Genomic DNA, 17,841 nt, shown 5'->3' with positions numbered 1-17,841 from the left:
TGCTTTGTGTCAAACAATACATTATTCTAGTGCATAACGTTTAATCTGTTTACATTGGATAATTTTTTTTTTTTTTTTGTCTCGTAGATGATGGTGTGGAGAATCTTTCCCTCTCGTCTGTCTCATCCAGTCTGCAGGCCTTCATAGAGGGCTCCACTTTAGGAGAGTTTTCTGTCCGCTTGTCCATGTTGCTTGGTTTTCACTGCCACATCCTGCTTGCTCCCAAACAAGAAGGACATGGTAAGAGATTACCTGCTCTTACATTTAGGAAACATTAGCGTAGTCTTTTATCTATTTACACATTTTATGAGTGCACTAAAATCACTAACACATGGACAAAATGCCACAAATGTACAGTTTAGATTTAAAGATATCCATTTATTTTGTCAATGTGGATAAGTTCATGAGTTGGATTGCAGCATTTTATGAACATTAATTCAAATGCAATGCTGACAGTTTTATTTTCACTTCTTTTCTTCTTTGTGTATGAGTGCTGAATAACAAAATGATGACCAAAATAAATGAAAGTGTTCTTCTCTTTATCCTCTCAGACTCACTGTGCAGTTTGCTGTGGAATCTTTATAAATACTACTCACAGTTTTCAGCGAGCATTCAGACCAAAATCACCCACTTGAGGTCCCCTATAGAGAAAGAGCTAAAGGTAGGTGAAAATAAAGCAATCTAGACTGACATGGTGTAAAATTCTGGATTTTTTTTTCTCTCTTTTAATTTATTTGATGTAATGTTTATCTCTTGAAATACAGGACTTTGTTAAAATCTCCAAGTGGAATGATGTCAGTTTTTGGTCCATCAAGCATTCAGTGGAGAAGACACACAGGTGAGGGTGACAGACAGACTACATGTGTTTTGTTTTGTTTTGTTTTGTTTTGTTTTGTTTTGTAATAGTATTTCACACTACATTCACCTTAAAGTACATCATTAGCTTGATATGTTTATGTTGTTTGCTACATAGTGCTAAAGCAATGTATCTCTAATTAACTAAATGTTTTAAAAATTATACCATTCTATCTGTGGTCAGGACCCTGTTTAAGTTTGTGAAGAAGTTTGAAGCGGCACTGAAAGAGCCGTGTGCACCGTGTCTGGTGGAGCAGGGCAGTAGCAGCAGCATGGATGATGTGGATTCACAGCCTGAGGAGACTCCTCTTCTCAGGGTTCACAGAGCGCTGAAAGAAGCCCTTCCTGGAAAAGGCAGAGATCTGCAGGTGCCATAACCTTAAGATAAACGAACATTTCTTACAGCTAACTTCACAGTTAACATTCATTTCCAGCATGATGTTTGCTTTTTATTTAAACACTCTTCATGCATCAGGCTGATGGTCCAGAGGAACTGTCTTCTGAAAATCCTTCATCTCTGCAAGCCCGTCTGCCTGTCCTCACCAGGAAGATGAAGAAGTTGTGTGTGCAGCTGGTGAAGAAGACCTCTCTGCCTGAACTATCAGAAGACCTAGATCAGTTCACAGGTATCAAAGCCTGAGAACAGCGGACTTGTTTAAACTAGATTCTTTGTTGCTGCCATTTCATCCTGTCTATAGCTTACACAGCATATTTATTGTCATGTTTGTCACTTCTTAAAGAGGACCTATTATGTCCTTTTTTACAAGATGTAAAAGAAGTCTCTGATGTCCTTTGAGTGTGTATGTGCAGTTTCATCCAAAATACCTTTTTGAAATTGCCCTTTTTAGGCTTTCTGCCAATCTGTGCCATTTTTGGACTGTCACTCACAATTCAATTGAGATTTTGCTCACAAAAAATGGCAAAGCTACAAATGTGTCAGCATAGTGGCAGATTCAAAAACAAGGCTAATGTCCTATGCTAATGAGGGAGAGGTCTTCGCTAATGGGCGGGGCTTTCTGATGACACGTACAAAGGAAGAATTGATTACAAAAAATCTAATTAATACAGTTTTACCATTAGAAGTGTGTTATATTCACAGACTGTTGACACACATAGCTCCTCTTAAAAGGCTTAATGTATGAGATTTGCAAATCTCTTAAGAACCAGAAAAGGTGTAATTATCCCTCAATCTGTGTTCCAGCCGAGATCATTTTGAATGTGCAGGCCCTGCAGGGCCTGACGGTGGACCGCAGCATGGAGCAGGAGAAGCAGAAAGCAGAGGTGAAACACATCCTTCAGCAGAAACAGAGAGCACTGGCTGATCTCTTCAAGATGCTTGCACAGATAGGTCAGTCTGAGTTGCTTCTTCTGGTTTTAGAAACCTTGTTTAGAAATACTCATGGTCATGGAAGATGTGAAAATAGTATTACAATCTAGGTCTTATTATAAAATGATTATTTGTTTACATTTTATTAGTATTTTAACTATATTATTTGCATTACTGTTTTATTATAATATGCATTACAAATGTTAATATATACATTTTGATAGATATTTATATTTTTCTCTACACTACTGTAAAAAAGACCATATTAAAGGTGATATTGCTATGAGAAGTATATTACATGCAGATTGATTATGTTTCATTTCGGTTCAGGTCTGTCCTACCGTAAAGGTCTGACTTGGAGTCGTACAGCAGATTCAGATGAAACGGTGTGTCTTCAGCCAGTGGAGATAAAGGTTGCCCTGTCCGCAGTCAAGACAAATGACAACAGTGAGCAAATGTATGTAATCATCATCATCTACACATTTGTGTTGTTCATAGAGCTAAGGGTCAGAACCAGATTTAATAATAATTTTTGTTAACAGGTTATTTGCAGAGATGACAAACGCATGGGAAGGCTGTGAGAAGTATTTCTACCGATCCTGGGCCAGGCGAAACGCATTGTTAACAGCATTACAAAGCGCTGTTAAGGTAAGGGCCTTCAATTTACTCTGATGTTATGGGCAAAGTTTTGATTTTGTTTGTTGTTTTAGGGTTGTTTTTAGAGTAGGTAAAGGATTGTGTTATTTTCACTCTGTCCTTCTAGGAGCTTGGGCTAGGAAATGTAGAGCGATGTCGAGGTTTCTCTTCTCACTTGTTTAAACTTCTGCTGAGACAAAGACGGAGACTTGCTGGACTCACAGAGCACTGGGTTCATCTCAGGTACGGGTCTTCAAGATGTGTTTTGTGTACTACCACTGAAAAGTTTGGATACATTATGATTTTTTTAATGACAATTTGGTACTTCTATTCTTCAATTTAATCAAAAAGTAATGACATTTACAAGTTGAACAGCCAGCAAGAAACAATTCTAAACTTAAATTGTCTGTCGGACGACTTTTGAAATTACCATGAAGTCCATTTTTACTGGTGTATTTTCCATCTCTGCACCAGTCTCAGATGAAGATTTTAGTTTTGATGATGATCAAGCTGCAACGTCAAGTATGCAATGCTATAACAAAACTTATCTGTTTGTCTGTTCCCTTCATAAATAAATAAATGCATAATTCTATAGCCAACTAACTCTGTAAGATCATCAGATTATATATAAATATTACAGGATATATATTTACAGTTATGTTGAAAAATTAGGACACACTATGGAAGCCCGGCAGAGAGGCTGTCCTAACTTTTTCCTTAGTTACAATATGCAGTTTTGTAGAATTACATTTACAGAAGATCTTGAAAAGTCTTTACTTTAGTTTTAATTGTTTGGTTATATTACAATAACCTTTTTGCATTGTTAAAATTGAGATTAAATAAATTGTAAAAACTCTTCCATAGGTTGTCCTAATTTTTTCACACTACTGTGTATATATACAGTTGCAGTCAGAATTACCGTTTTAGCACCCCTGAATTATTAGCCCCCGTTTATTTTTTCCCCCAATTTCTGTTTAACGGAGAGAAGATTTTTTTCAACACATTTCTTAACATAATAGTTTTAAAAACTCATGTCTAATAACTGTTTTATTTTATCTTTGCCATGATGACAGTAAAAATATTTGACTTCACTTCTATAAAACTTAAAGTGACATTTAAAGGCTTGACAAAGTTAATTAGGTTAACTAGGCAGGTTAGGATAATTAGGCAAGTTTTTGTATAACGATAGTTTGTTCTGAAGACTATCGAAAAATAACTTAAAGGGGCTTATAATTTTGACCTTAAAATGGTGTTTAAAGATTAAAAACTACTTTTATTCCAGTCGAAATGAAACAAATCAGACATTGAAAATCTTGTTCACTTTCATACATCTTTTCTGATAACTTTCTGTTCTAAACAATAGGAAATTGATCAGCAGTGTCCAGAGCATCCAGTCCCAGAGCTCTGAGTCTGGCTGTGATGTCAGCGGTGTCCCTCCTCAGGACTCTCTCCAGCACTGGATCCGCAGGGCTCAGTCTTCAGCCCTGCACTGCTCTGTTGTGCTCCAGCAGATCTCCTGGCTCCTCCAGTGCTGTCCTGAAAGCTCTTCTGTCGCCCCCGCTGAGGCCAGAGAAGGAGAAGCCATGCAGGGTCAGGCCACACTGAGCCACCCGTCTCCTTTGGCTCCGCACCTCCAGCCACAGGCCTGTCTACTGCGCAGAGGAGAGCAGGGGTGGAAGGTAGTTGAGCAGAAGGTGGAGAGTCTGATAAAAGAAGTGAAAGATCTGAAAATGAAGCTGGATGGACTGGCGCAGGATTCCACAGAAAGAGCTATTTGTAGTTGGTAAGACCGAAGAATATTTTACACTCTGTCTGTTCAGTTATTGAGTTGTGCAAACATCAATTTATTTATTTCTAATAATATTTGTGATTAAAATTTAAATCATTATTTGAATTTTGTTTAAGTTGTCACCTCTAGAAAATGGATCAAATATATATTTTTTTCTGTCTAAATCAAGTCCTTCAAAAGTCATCAGATATGCCTGTTTCTTTCTCTTTTATTTTAGCTTATTTGAACTAATTTTATTTAGACCTTGAAAAATCATCAATATTTCTCTGTCTAAATTGGTGTTTAAATTTAATTTCTTTATTAACTCTAGAGAATCAATCAGTTGAAAATTTAATGACAATAATGAGATTTATTATAAATATTATTTATTTATTTTTAGACCTAGAAAATCGTCACTCTATCATCACTATATTTATATATTATATTTTTATTTTTCAAAATTAGTATTTTACACTCTTACATCTAAAAAAGTGATCAATTTAAAACATTCTAAATTAATTAAATTTAATTTATTTATATTTAAAATACTATAATAATATTATAAAAAAAAAGTTGTCAGTAAAATGTGGAAGTTGCTGTAGCTCTGTAATTTAATTTTATAAGCTTTGGTTTATATCCACCACCATTTTGATTTATAATGGAATGCATAATTATAACTCAGTATTTATGGTCTCTCATCCTAACAGGGATCACTTCACACTCTGCTGTTCCTCTGTGGATCGACTGGCTATAGTAGCGAATCAAATCCCGGCTCTAGAACAGCTCTTCATTCCTGAAAGTGTTGTAATCCTCCAAACCCAGCCTGCACTCATCCGTGGCCTCCAGTCTGTGAGGACAGAGGTGGAGACCTGCCTCACTGAGTTCACCACCTGGAAAACCCAACTTCTCTCTATCAGACAGTCACAGAAACGTAAGAACACATATTAAAATAGAATAAGAATAAAATACTGATAAAAAAAAATGTAAAGACCTAAAACTTAAACTTAATATTTGATAAGTAAAAATTACAAACTGGTAAATTCCTTTAAAGTATTTAAATAATACATTTAAAAACACAGGTTGAAATGGGGGTGAAAACTATAATAAAATAATATTGATTAAATGAGCAGTGAAAAAATGCTGAATTATTTTTTATGTTATTTTATTATATTTGTAAAATCTTAGTTGCATTATTTTTACAATCATTTTTAGGTGCAATCTATATTTATCTATTATTTCATTTTCCCTTATTTTGTCTACATGCAGGACATTCCCATCCATTTTCTGTTGAGTTCTCTGGGCAGCTGGAGAAAGCAATAAACATGGTTTTGTGTGCGGTTCAGACACTAGTTAAGAGGAAGGAGAAGGAAAAGCAGGAGGATCAGCTGTCAGAAAGCAAGAGAGGTGCAAAATCAGCCATGAATTTGCATACGGCATGTTTTAGGAGATATATTTGTGTATATATGAGAGCTCATTTATGTTTTTTTATAGAGAGTGACTCAGAGGTAGTGGAGGAGCTCTTAAAACCAGGACACTTGAGCAGGTTGCTGGAAGAGGAACTGAGTGGAGACTTGTCCAGTCTCTCATTACCCGAGATCAATGGAGTCGTAACAGAGCTGCTGGAGAGACTTCGTTCACACAGGGACGACTGTCAGCCTCACCATTTACAGGTCAGTCATGCATTAAATATACATTAAATATTATACCCAAATGGTTACTGTCTGAAAATATCAGTTAAAATGTGTGTTGTTTTATATAAAGGAATTGAGAGAGGCTTGCAGGAGTGTGGTGCGTTTGGAGCCCATGCTGTGTCTCTACTCTGAATTGGTGAGGTATTATCTTGCTGTGCTGATGGGGGCTCACCGTACCACCGGAAAGCTTTTGTCCGTCCTCGCTAATGTCTTCACTGAACTTGCACAAAAGGTAGATGTTGCTCTGCCTGCTTGCACTGCTTACTACAGACAGAGTTGCTCAAATTTCAGTTGTTACTACCTGTTTCTTTCTCATTTTGGTCAATTGTAATCTACATCGCCTATATGTCATGCCAGAGATCACTGTCTGTGAATTAAAACGATTAAGAAAAAAAATTTTTAATCAATATTTTATTGCAGTGTTCAAAAGTAAAACAGTTTAAAGGTCATATTTTTTTGCAGATGTTCGTCTTTAAATGTGTTGGTATAGATATAGTTTTTTTAATTTTAAATTTGATTTACAATCCTTGAAGCAAATTTATTGCTTCAAATTTGTAGTATTGCTGTAACATCCTAAATGGAAAACAAGGGTGCGGATTACATGGGGGTTTGGGGGGATTGACCCCCCTACTACCGCTTGATTCCCCCCTGAAGGCATCAAAACAAGATGTATGAGGGATTCGGCCCTTTAATAGTGAGAAATAGCTTTCTTTAATATTAGCTTTCTAAAATGTATATAAGATTTAAAAATGTATAATAAAAATATAGATTTGACACCAATCAAAAGGAAAAATATCATTCAACAGTGTGAAACTAGTGATTCTAGAGCAACGATAGACATCTTAAGTTTTCACAAAACACAATTCTTGCAAAATAAGTGTTTATACCTGCATGTAACCTAAAGAAAAATGACACAAAATGTGTATAGTTTGACCTACATTAACCTCTAAATTGTCATTAAATATTCCTTAAAAATGAAAAATGAAAACGTATACATTTTATTAATAAATTTTAAGTAATTTTAATCAGCAATGTATATTTTTTCAATGTAGTACTTTTGTAATGCCCTATTTTTAAAATTAGACAACATGTTTTTTGTTGTTGTTGTTGTTGTTGTTGTTGTTGTTGTTTTGTCTGGAGATGCTGGAGAATTATTTTCAAATGTGAATTCTTTAAAAATTGTAGAATTTTATCAAAATTAAATCTTTCTTTAAGATTTTTGTCTTAATTTCTGTGCTGTTTATTGTTGTTAATGTCTTTTATTTGTTTTAAACCCGTACATAGAAAAGTGTTATTTCTAAACTGTAAATTGTATTTTATTTACATTGTAGCTGATATGGAAATACTTTCTAAAGTGCAAATTATATATACAAAAAGGCAGCAACACCAAAGCACTTAAAGTTATTAAATTAAAAGGGCTGACATAAAGTATGTAACGTTTCAAGCACACAGCTCTTCATCAAACAGTGTATACTGTATCATTTCTTAACAATCTCTCGATTTTTTTCTCTTCTTTCTCTCATCTCTTATCTCTCTGCAGGGCTACTGTCTGCCTCAGGAGCTGATGGGAGGAGGAGATGGGGAGGGAGCGACAGAGTTTCATGACTATGAAGGTGGAGGAATAGGAGAGGGTGAAGGAGTGAAAGACGTCAGTGACAAAATCGAGAATGAGGATCAGGTGAGTTAGCATAACTTAATCACTGTTCAGAATCCATTTGTACATGTTCTTTAAGCGTAATTGAACTGAATCAGTTCAACATAAAAACTTAATTGAAGTCTTACAGAATTCTGAACTGTAGTCAAAAGTACAATTTGAATGGAAGTAAAAAATAAATAAATAAGAAGAAGAATTTGAAAGAACAGTGGTTACATTGAATTTTAAAATGAAGTCAAAACTAAAATCTCAAATTGAGTCAAAATTCAAATGTAAATTAAATTGGAGTCAAACTGAATTCTGTTCTGGAGCTAAACGTTAAACTGGATCTGGAGTGTAACTGAATTCTGAACTACAGTGAAATTGGATTCTGAACTGGAGTTTAAAAAAAATAAAAGGAATAAGAATTTTGAACAGCAGTTACATTTGAATTTGTAACTTAAGTCAAACCTAAAATCTGAAATTGAATCAAAAGTCAAATGTAAATTCAATTGGAGTCAAATTGAATTCTGTTCAGGAGCTAAATATTAAATTGGAACTGGAGTGCAACTGAATTCTAAACTGGAGTCACTGTAAATTTCCGTACTTTGTCCAGGTTGAAGACACCTTTCAGGAGGGTAAGGACAAGGATGAGGAGGAGCAAGACAAACAGGACATTAAAGAGGAAGACAATGCCATCGAGATGTCTGAAGACTTTGATGGAAAAATGCATGATGGAACTGACCGAGAACCAGGTGATTGAGCTTATTGTTTAAGTTTATTGAATTTAAAAAGCATTTTCTAAACATCTAGGGCTGACCAAAGTGCTGTACATAAAGCAATAAGAAATAAAGAAAGTACAAATAGCAATAACTGCTTAACAAAGCAAGTGCAGACAAGTGAAGTAATATTAACTGTGCTGAGCACATTCCAATACTGTTGAAAAATGACTTTAGTTAAATGACTTTAGTAAATGTAAATTGTCCATTAGAAAACGTCACAGACTTAATTAAAGACTAGCAAAACGTTGATAACAATGTCTCATTTCCTGTGTAGGTGAAGATGAAGAAGACTCTGATAAGGAAGATGAGGAGCTGGATAAGAAGATGGGGGATCTGGGAGATGGCCAGACAGATACTCTGGATGAGAGAATGTGGGGAGATGATGATGATGATGAGGACAACGATGATGACAGTGATAAAGAAGAAGAGTCTGGTCCAGGAATGGATCAAGGAGAATCAGAGCTGGTCGCAAAGGATGACAACACAGATGCTGGAGAGTCAAACAAAGATAAGAATCAGGACAAAGATCTGCCAAAAGATGAGGAAGAAAAAGAGAAAATCCATGAACAGGTGGATGAGGTCAGTCCCTCACCATTTCTTTTCCATAGTATCAAAACTCTCTTTGTTGAAGAGTGCTTAATAGTGGGTAAATGTTCAAAAATAAGTCTGTGTGTGTTTGTAGCGCGAGTTTGATGAGAATGAAGTAGACCCGTATCATGGAAAGCAGGAGAAGAAAGCAGAACCAGAAGCCATGGAGCTACCAGAGGAGCTCAACCTTGATGAAGATGGCAAGGATGAAGAGGGTGAAGAAGCAAATGGTGTGTTCAACATTCAGCCATTTCAGGAGTTATTGTGCCTATAAGAAAATGCACTAAAAAATGCTCAAAAGTTTTGAGTTAAAAATTTGGATTGTATGCTCACTAAGGCTGAATTTATTTGATAAAATACAGTGAAAACCAAAATATTATTACTAAATAGCTGTTTAATAAAATGTCATTTATTTATGTGATAGAAATTTTTAATTTTCACAAAACATTACTCCATGTCTTGTGGAATAAAAAAGTAATTTTCTGCATAAATATATAAAATAAAAGAGTAAATCTCATAGGTAATATATATGTGTGTGTTTTGGTTTGGTTTCACACATTTTGACACTTTTGACTCTTATTTCAGAGGAGAATCCATTTGATATAGATGACAAACTTATGGAAGTGGATGAGAAAACTGGAGAAGACAAAGATCAGCCAGAAGAAGGAGGCGATGAGATGACAGATGAGCAGCAGCAAGAAGGACAGGACGAGGAACATGGAGAGGAAGATAACACAGAAGAGAAGGAGGAAGCAGAAAAATCAGAAGATCAAGACCCTGAAATGGATGAGAGAGGAGAGAATGAGGAAGAGGATGACAACAAGGAGAAGAATAAAGGACAGGAAGAAGGGCGAGAGGAGGACAAGTCCATTCCTGCTGATCAAGGCCAGGAACCAAAGGTTTGTTGTTTTAAAGTGAATTGCTGCAAGGCAAATTGTATTTATAAAAGCCTGTAGATGGAAAAGACTTGCCTGAGGATTTCAATCTGATATTTCACAGAAGGAAGAGGATGGTGATGAGGATGATGAAGCTCCGCTGGACTCTGCAGAGAGGAAGGAGCATGCGTCAGATGGACAGACAGGAGAGGAGAACGTTCAGAGTGACACTGCTGTAGAGTTGGCTGGAGCTGCGTCAGAGAAAGACCAGGCGAAAGAGGTGCCTAACTCTAATATTGGCAAATGTCAATCTTACACAAACACTAGATTTATGCAAAAAAAAAAAAAAAAAAGATGTACAGCACAAAAGACAATCACTTTATGCCAGCGTTAAAATTTCCTTATGGTAATAGCTTCTTTAGTCAGTGTAAATATTTAGTCCCAATATTTATCTCTTTTAAATAAAGGGTGTTGTTTCTGAACAGCTAGTGTCACTGTGTGGAATTTAAAAAGTGAAAACTGTTTTGCTGACACTCCTCACACTTACAACATGATTTTTGAAGTTTGTTACCTTTTAATATTTTACTATTGATATGGGGCTTGACAAAAAGGAACTAACTTGTGGCATGTTTATCTTGCTTTTCAATACTGCTCTGGTGTCTTAATTGAAAAAAAAACATTCCTCAATCTTGTAAAAGCACCATTGTCTCCAAATTTTGACAAGCCATTGAGTTTTGGCGTGAACTTCAGAATTTTGTTTACCATATAACTCACCAGCCTTTGTCCAACACTGGTTTAAAACCATCTCAGCCAGTCTACTGCAGTAGCCATGCCCTAAACTCTTGTTATTTGTTGAGCTAGAAGGTGATTAACAGATTTTATTGCATAATTGTCAGGGTTTTGATGGTGCTGAATAGGCTCAATGTTTACACTTTTGTGCGAGATAAACCCATGAAACACATGTAGTAGTCAGTAAACATTAAAGTGGGTTGAAGAATTTATTTTGATTGTAAAAATCTGTCACACTTTGCCTTTAATAATATCAGTAAAGTACATATTCCCATGTCCACAGGAGGATGGCAGCGGGGCAGCAGATGCCAGTCAGTCAGAGGGCCATGACTCCAAACTGATGGCCAGAATGAGTTCACAAAAACAGAGACAGAAAAACACACAGGTCAGTGTGTGAAATAAACGTTTCTCATGATAATTATGCGTTTTTTAATTATGTACTCTTGTTGCTCAGAACTGTGCATTTTTTATTTGTTATTTTAAAGTGTAACATAATAAAATACCGATGACCACTCTTGCTTTCTCCTCTACCAGAGCTTCAAACGCAAACCTGGGCAGGCAGATAATGAGCGCTCAATGGGTGATTATAATGAGCGTGTGAATAAGCGTTTGCGAACCGTTGACAAAACAGAGCAGAAAACACAGGATCAGACGCAGCCTGAAACACAACAGGAGTCTGACCTGTACGAGCACATTAAGCAGGGAGACGAGAGATATGATGCTCAGACATATGGTAAGAAGATGCACAATAATATATATTTTTATACACACAAAATTATATATTTTAAAAAACATTGATTCATGAGTGAGGCAGGTTTGAGTCTGACCTAAAAAGTCTTTTATACATATAAAACAAACAATGAAATAAAGGAAAAAAGAAACCACCCGAGTAATATTTTTGCACATGTATTTTTCAAAGATGTTGCGAGTAAGGAGCAGCAAAAGCCGACTGGTGTAAAACAGGAAGAAGAAGATGAGGAAGATGACATCGCGATGGAAGTGGAGGAAGAGAAGGACCTACAAGCAGTTGAAGCCCAGGAGCTTAAACCAGAGAAGCTAAATGACAATAAGGCTTCTCAAAAAGGTGCAGTACAATGTGATGGTTTGGTGAACAAACTGTCTTGAAATACTCAATTATGATCACATTTTTCCTAAGTATAAAAAACTTTTCAAAAGTAGCAAAACACTAAGCTTGTTGTTATAAAATGCCTAGTGAGTTTTTTGCATTCATCAATTGAAACAGCTAAGATTAAAAGATTTTTGGAGTGAATTTAAAGATGGTGTATAAAACTGTATAGTTGTTTAGTATGATAGTGTGTACTGCTACATGCCTAAAGTGTATACACACAAAAGTATCCTGTGCGTCCAAATTTAAGATTCATCTTTAACATTGATCTGTTGTCTCTTAGGTCTGGACTGTGGAGATTTGGAGGCACAGAAACAGGCCATTGAGGAAGAGATGGAGAAGCTGGAGACACAGAGGAGCACTAATGAAGAAGAGATGAAAGAGAGGAGCGATGAATCCACCATCCACACTGTGCCTGAACTACTGATGGACACGCAAAAGGTACGCTGATTCAACCATTCAAAAGGAAAAGGTCATTGCGAATTTTGTTTTATAATTAAAAATGAATTTCAGCTAGAACATTAGATCACAATAACAAATTATTTGTAATTGTACAGAACTGCTTTTAATTACTTTTGAACTTCTATTCATCAAAGAATCCTTCAGATCGATAAAATATGAAAATAATAATATTTATATAATTGTTTAGCAAATCTTAGTGATTTCTGAAGGACCGTGACCGTGTCTCACCAAAGACAAGTGAAATTCATCTTATTTCAGAAAATTATTATTTTTACTGCATCTAAACTGAGCAGCACTTCTGTGTGTTTTATCAGGCACCTCTGATGAACCCAGAGGAGCTGAGAAGAGAGATGGAGCTGCAGTTAGAGGCCTGGCAGAGACAGACTTTAGGATCACATGAAGAGGTGACATCATAAGTCAGATGACTAAGCAGATTTTCCTCACCTAGCATATCTGTTGCTTAAATGTGTGTGTATTTATTTGTTTGTTTTGCTGTTGTCCCTCAGGAGAGTGCTGCTGCAGCGTTGTGGCATCAGTACCAGACCCTGACATCTCCACTGTCCCAGCAGCTCTGTGAGCAGCTCCGACTTGTCCTGGAGCCAACACAGGCTGCCAAACTCAGGTGGTCTTTCTACCTTTCCGTTACAAATTAAAGTATTTCCCTACAAGCCACAGGAATTATTATTTAAAGGAATAGTTCACTCCAACATGTGAACATTTCATCATTCTATAATTTACTCGGACTTCACTTGTTCCAAACTTGTTTCATTTCAAGAAACATATTCAGAAGCATGTTGACAAATGATAGCCATTGACTTTTTTTTCCTATTATAGATGTCAATGGCTAGCAGTTTTCAACATTCTTCAGAATATCTCATTTTGAGCTCAACAGAAAAAATAGAAACTCATAAAGGTTTTGAACTAATAAAGAAATGTTCATTTTTGAGTGAGCTACCCCTGTAAAAATGCTATATGTTATTGTTCAGATTTATCAGTTCAGGCCCGGAAAACGTGGATCCTACACTTTCAGTCATTTTTACCCAGTTTTTAACAATGTTGATTGCTTTTTAAACAGGGGAGACTTCCGCACAGGCAAACGGCTCAACATGCGGAAAGTTATTCCCTACATTGCCAGTCAGTTCCGCAAGGATAAGATCTGGCTGAGGAGAACAAAACCCAGCAAGAGGAACTACCAGATCTGCCTGGCTGTGGACGACTCCTCCAGTATGGTGGACAACCACACCAAACAGGTACAGTCTTCCAAAAGCATTTCAGATATTAATTATAACCGACTAAATCAAAATGCAGTTAAAGAATCAGTCAAATTATACTCTGTATACAAGTCTAGGGAGGCTGAGAGGGTTTGTATCTAGAAGATGTGATCATGATAATCTATAATTCATGGACTTGACTTCATTCATTCATGCACTTCGCTCACTCCCTGGACACTTATGGATATTTATGCATAATTTGCCAGGTCATATATTGTGTGCTCCAAAAGTGGACTTCACAAACAAGGATACACTCTTTCCTCTTTATGCACCAGACACTTTATTAGAAACACAATGTTTTCAATGTTTGTTTGTATAGCTAAGATTTGTTTAAATGTTATGTTTTTGTATCTTGTTAGATTTTCTATAGCTTCAGTTTGAAATATTTTATGTTTGGTCTTATTTTCTATAGCCATCTTATATTTAAATATCTAAAATTTTCTGTGAGTTTATTATACTCCATCATTTAGATTCTTATTGATAAATTGTTGATGCTGACACTACTTTAAAAACTCATAAAAGCATTCACTGTGATGAAATTTATTAGAATACAGTTTAAGAAAGCATATCATTTACAATGTCAGAAAAACATCCCTGTATTTGATCCCCCATGCAATATTAAATCTTAAAAAAAAAAAAAAAAATTTCTAGTAAATGCACAGCATGTGATTTCTGTGCAGCCATACAATTCTGTCTATTGACTGATGGCAACCAGAATTAATATCCAATACTGCTGCCTATTGCATACACTGCTGTACTTTGACACTCCTAATTTAACCCATTAAAAATGAAGGATGTGTTACATATAAATTTTAAATATTCATAGTGTTTTGAATTGTTGTCTGTCCTCTGCTGTGTAGCTGGCGTTTGAGGCGGTCTCTGTCATCGTGAACGCTCTCACGCTTCTGGAAGTGGGTCAGGTGTCTGTCTGCAGGTCAGTTCATTCATTTATTTCCAGTTTGTCTTTTTTTAATCAGCTTTATAATTCTAATAATAACTTTTTTTAACATCCTTTATGATATTTTCCAGAATTATTTCTTGAAATATTCATTCATTTATCCCTCTTTTGACTCACTCTTTGTAGTTTTGGAGAGACTGTCCAGCTGCTTCATCCTTTCCACCAACAGTTCAATGACCAAACAGGAGCAAAAATACTGCGGCTCTGTCAGTTCCAGCAGAAAAAGACCAGAATCGCTCAAGTAAATTTATCATTCTCTTTAATGTTTACCTTTAGTTAAATTGGTGTAGAATATGAAGACTAACAATTTGTATCTTTCAGTTTTTAGAGACATCAACAAACATGTTCATGGCAGCCAAACAGCAGATCCCTGGTGCGACAAACACTGGTAAGATAGATGACATGTTATACTATTGATGTAAACAATGCTACCCTTTAGTTCTGAATGTTATTCATTTACTTTTATAATGCTCTGATTGAATATGCTCTTCTATCCTTTTTTTGTTTTGTTTTGTTTTTCTTTTAACAGAGACGTCTCAGCTCTTACTAATCGTGTCTGATGGTCGGGGTTTGTTCTTGGAGGGAAAAGAGAGAGTCGCCACTGCTGTTCAAGCTGCTCGCAGTGCAAATGTCTTTGTCATATTTGTAGTGCTGGATAATCCCAACTCCAGGGTGAGGAATCTTCTGAAGCAAAATAATTTGTATATTCACAGTGGAGTTTAGATAAAAAGGAAACTATATACTTTTTGACGTCACTCTAATTTGTTTGTGATTTCATTATTTATTTATTTTAGATGATTATTCAGTGTTTATATGCATGTTGAAAATTATTAAATCTAAATGTACATCTACTAAATTGTAGTAATTATGATGTAAAAAATTAAAAGTTGGAGACATTCTTTTTCAATGTCCACATCAAATCAAATTTGCAACTTTTTTTTTTCTTTTTTGGACAGAAATAATTTTAAATACAGGTAAAGTGCCTATTTTAATATTTCAATTAACTTAAATAAAAATCTAGTTGGATAAAATGGAGAAAATAATGTTTTATGGTCATTCAGTATAAGTCAATGTTTGCCAACCCTGTTCCTGACGGCACATCAACAAGTTTAACCTCTTTCTAATCAAAAACACCTGAATCAGCTCATCAGAACATAACAGACTACAAAACCTGAGGTTAATAGGTCAGATAAGGGAGACATCCAAAATATGTACTGTTGGTTGGGAAACAGCGGTGTAATCACTATATTTGTGTTAACATGAAACATAAATGATTGTACTACTAGAACACACTAAATAACATTTGGAATTTGAATGTAAATCAATGAATACAATTAATTAACTAATTGATTTTCTTCATTTCAGGACTCCATATTGGACATCAAAGTGCCCATATTTAAAGGGCCGGGTGAGCTGCCCGAGATTCGGTCCTACATGGAGGAATTCCCCTTCCCCTTCTATGTTATTTTGCGAAATGTGAACGGCCTCCCAGAGACACTGAGTGATGCTCTGAGACAGTGGTTTGAGCTGGTGACTGCCACTGAACAGTGATGGACCACCATTGTGCAGGAGCCAGAAGACACAACTGTAAAACTGAAGATCCACTGCTGCTAGTCCTCCTAAACATCAGTCCCCACAAAACACACACACACACACAAAAGACATTAGACGGGCTGCTGTACATGTGCCTTTTTCATTTAATTTCATTGACTTTGTAGTGGTTTTTCCTTCTCACAGCCACAATCGCAAGGAATTTCTTTTGTTAACATCGACTTTGCACATCTTTTATGTTGTTTTATTGTATTTTTTGTTTTATAAAACTGCACGGAAATGTGATGGAAGAATTTCAGCTGAACTGACTGAATATTGATTGAAGATACCACCAAAGCCTGCAGCGGTTTCTTCACCTTTTCTCATTCTCTATCATGCTTCATTTTGTAAATGTGAAAAACAAATAGTGTGAATGGCACTGCCAGTGTTTGAGAGGATCATACAACAAAAGTCCAACTGCATGTCAGTAATCACCTTCAGACCTGTTTATGGTAATCCAGAAAAAAAAGATAATAATGTGCCTTTACAAATCAACTCTCATTACCATCTGGATGATTCTCATCGTTGGTACTGACTCAAAGGATTCTGACTACTGAATCGCTGGTTATTTCCTCTTTACAACCAGAAGCACAATTTCAAACTTTTGAAAGATCTTTTAAGTTGTCTGTGATTTCAGTCAACACTGTTCTGTATTTAAACTTGTAGACAATAGCTGCATCTTATACTAAGCATATCTAGTTTTAAACATTTCTGTGGTTTAGTTCCGTTTGCACACACCTTTCTGCTTCTAGAAAGCAGCATCGAGAAAATAAACTTATTTCATCATGTACACATAGCTCAAGGGCAACAGTAACATAGTTTGCATCTTTCTTCTCCTGTCATTTTCTTCCTCATCTCGGTTCATGAAATGGTTCTTGCTGATAACTGTGGAAATAATAATAATAAATCATTTTGGACATGATTTTCTGATGGTCTCAATTGGTGGTTCATTTGGGTTTTGTAATGAACAGTCACTTATGAAGACTTCATTTAAAAAGTAAAATGATAGATATGAAGTCTTAAAATGATAGTTCCCCTCTTAAAATATGCAATTCTGTCATCAGTTTGGTATGTAGATTTGCATTTTTTTATTGGTTTAACCCATTAATGGAAATAACTATTTTGAGGTAGTGTACATGAGGTTTCTACCTTTGAAAGTGTAGAATTAATTTATGCTTTTGTAAACCAAAACAAAGTGAACAGCTCTGTTTAAAGGTTGTTATAGTAAATGTTACATGTTTAATACTGTTTTCAACAATGTGGCTGTAGCATAGACATCTTTTTGCATCTATCATTTCTGTCACATCATCACTTTTGTGCTTTTTATTATAATTTAATTATCATTTTATTTGAACCCCAACCCTGTGTATAAAAGCAGGAGTTTTCAAACTGATCTAGGGGGTTTGGACAAAAAAGCATAAAATTGAGGAGGACAATAAATAAATTATGTAACATTTTATTAAGACTTATCAACAGATATATTAAATGAT

General features: G+C 35.6%; 1 protein-coding gene across 1 annotated transcript in view; it reads left to right on the top strand.

Moving 5' to 3' along the window:
• mdn1 (midasin AAA ATPase 1) overlaps positions 1-17,273 on the top strand; it is a 70,774-nt gene extending 53,501 nt beyond the window's left edge. The window contains exons 70-101 of the mRNA XM_087298163.1: positions 88-240; positions 552-661; positions 765-838; positions 1,040-1,223; positions 1,331-1,481; positions 2,057-2,203; positions 2,513-2,639; positions 2,725-2,830; positions 2,946-3,061; positions 4,182-4,601; positions 5,294-5,517; positions 5,853-5,990; positions 6,078-6,256; positions 6,348-6,509; positions 7,818-7,955; positions 8,527-8,665; positions 8,967-9,271; positions 9,375-9,510; positions 9,866-10,179; positions 10,280-10,435; positions 11,228-11,329; positions 11,479-11,677; positions 11,864-12,028; positions 12,354-12,511; positions 12,847-12,936; positions 13,039-13,154; positions 13,608-13,782; positions 14,664-14,737; positions 14,888-15,002; positions 15,083-15,149; positions 15,291-15,433; positions 16,127-17,273. Coding sequence (XP_087154289.1) covers positions 88-240; positions 552-661; positions 765-838; positions 1,040-1,223; positions 1,331-1,481; positions 2,057-2,203; positions 2,513-2,639; positions 2,725-2,830; positions 2,946-3,061; positions 4,182-4,601; positions 5,294-5,517; positions 5,853-5,990; positions 6,078-6,256; positions 6,348-6,509; positions 7,818-7,955; positions 8,527-8,665; positions 8,967-9,271; positions 9,375-9,510; positions 9,866-10,179; positions 10,280-10,435; positions 11,228-11,329; positions 11,479-11,677; positions 11,864-12,028; positions 12,354-12,511; positions 12,847-12,936; positions 13,039-13,154; positions 13,608-13,782; positions 14,664-14,737; positions 14,888-15,002; positions 15,083-15,149; positions 15,291-15,433; positions 16,127-16,312 — 5,069 coding nt within the window. The 3' untranslated portion in view covers positions 16,313-17,273. The remainder of the gene's footprint in view (positions 1-87; positions 241-551; positions 662-764; positions 839-1,039; positions 1,224-1,330; positions 1,482-2,056; positions 2,204-2,512; positions 2,640-2,724; positions 2,831-2,945; positions 3,062-4,181; positions 4,602-5,293; positions 5,518-5,852; positions 5,991-6,077; positions 6,257-6,347; positions 6,510-7,817; positions 7,956-8,526; positions 8,666-8,966; positions 9,272-9,374; positions 9,511-9,865; positions 10,180-10,279; positions 10,436-11,227; positions 11,330-11,478; positions 11,678-11,863; positions 12,029-12,353; positions 12,512-12,846; positions 12,937-13,038; positions 13,155-13,607; positions 13,783-14,663; positions 14,738-14,887; positions 15,003-15,082; positions 15,150-15,290; positions 15,434-16,126) is intronic.
• The last annotated feature ends 568 nt before the right edge of the window (positions 17,274-17,841 follow it).

The sequence above is a fragment of the Danio rerio genome, chromosome 20 (genome assembly GCF_052040795.2).
Source record: "Danio rerio strain M-AB ecotype USA chromosome 20, GRCz13ab, whole genome shotgun sequence".
Classification (NCBI taxonomy): domain Eukaryota; kingdom Metazoa; phylum Chordata; class Actinopteri; order Cypriniformes; family Danionidae; genus Danio; species Danio rerio.
Note: the sequence above shows the minus strand (reverse complement) of the source record. Positions and strands in the feature narration are given on the sequence as shown.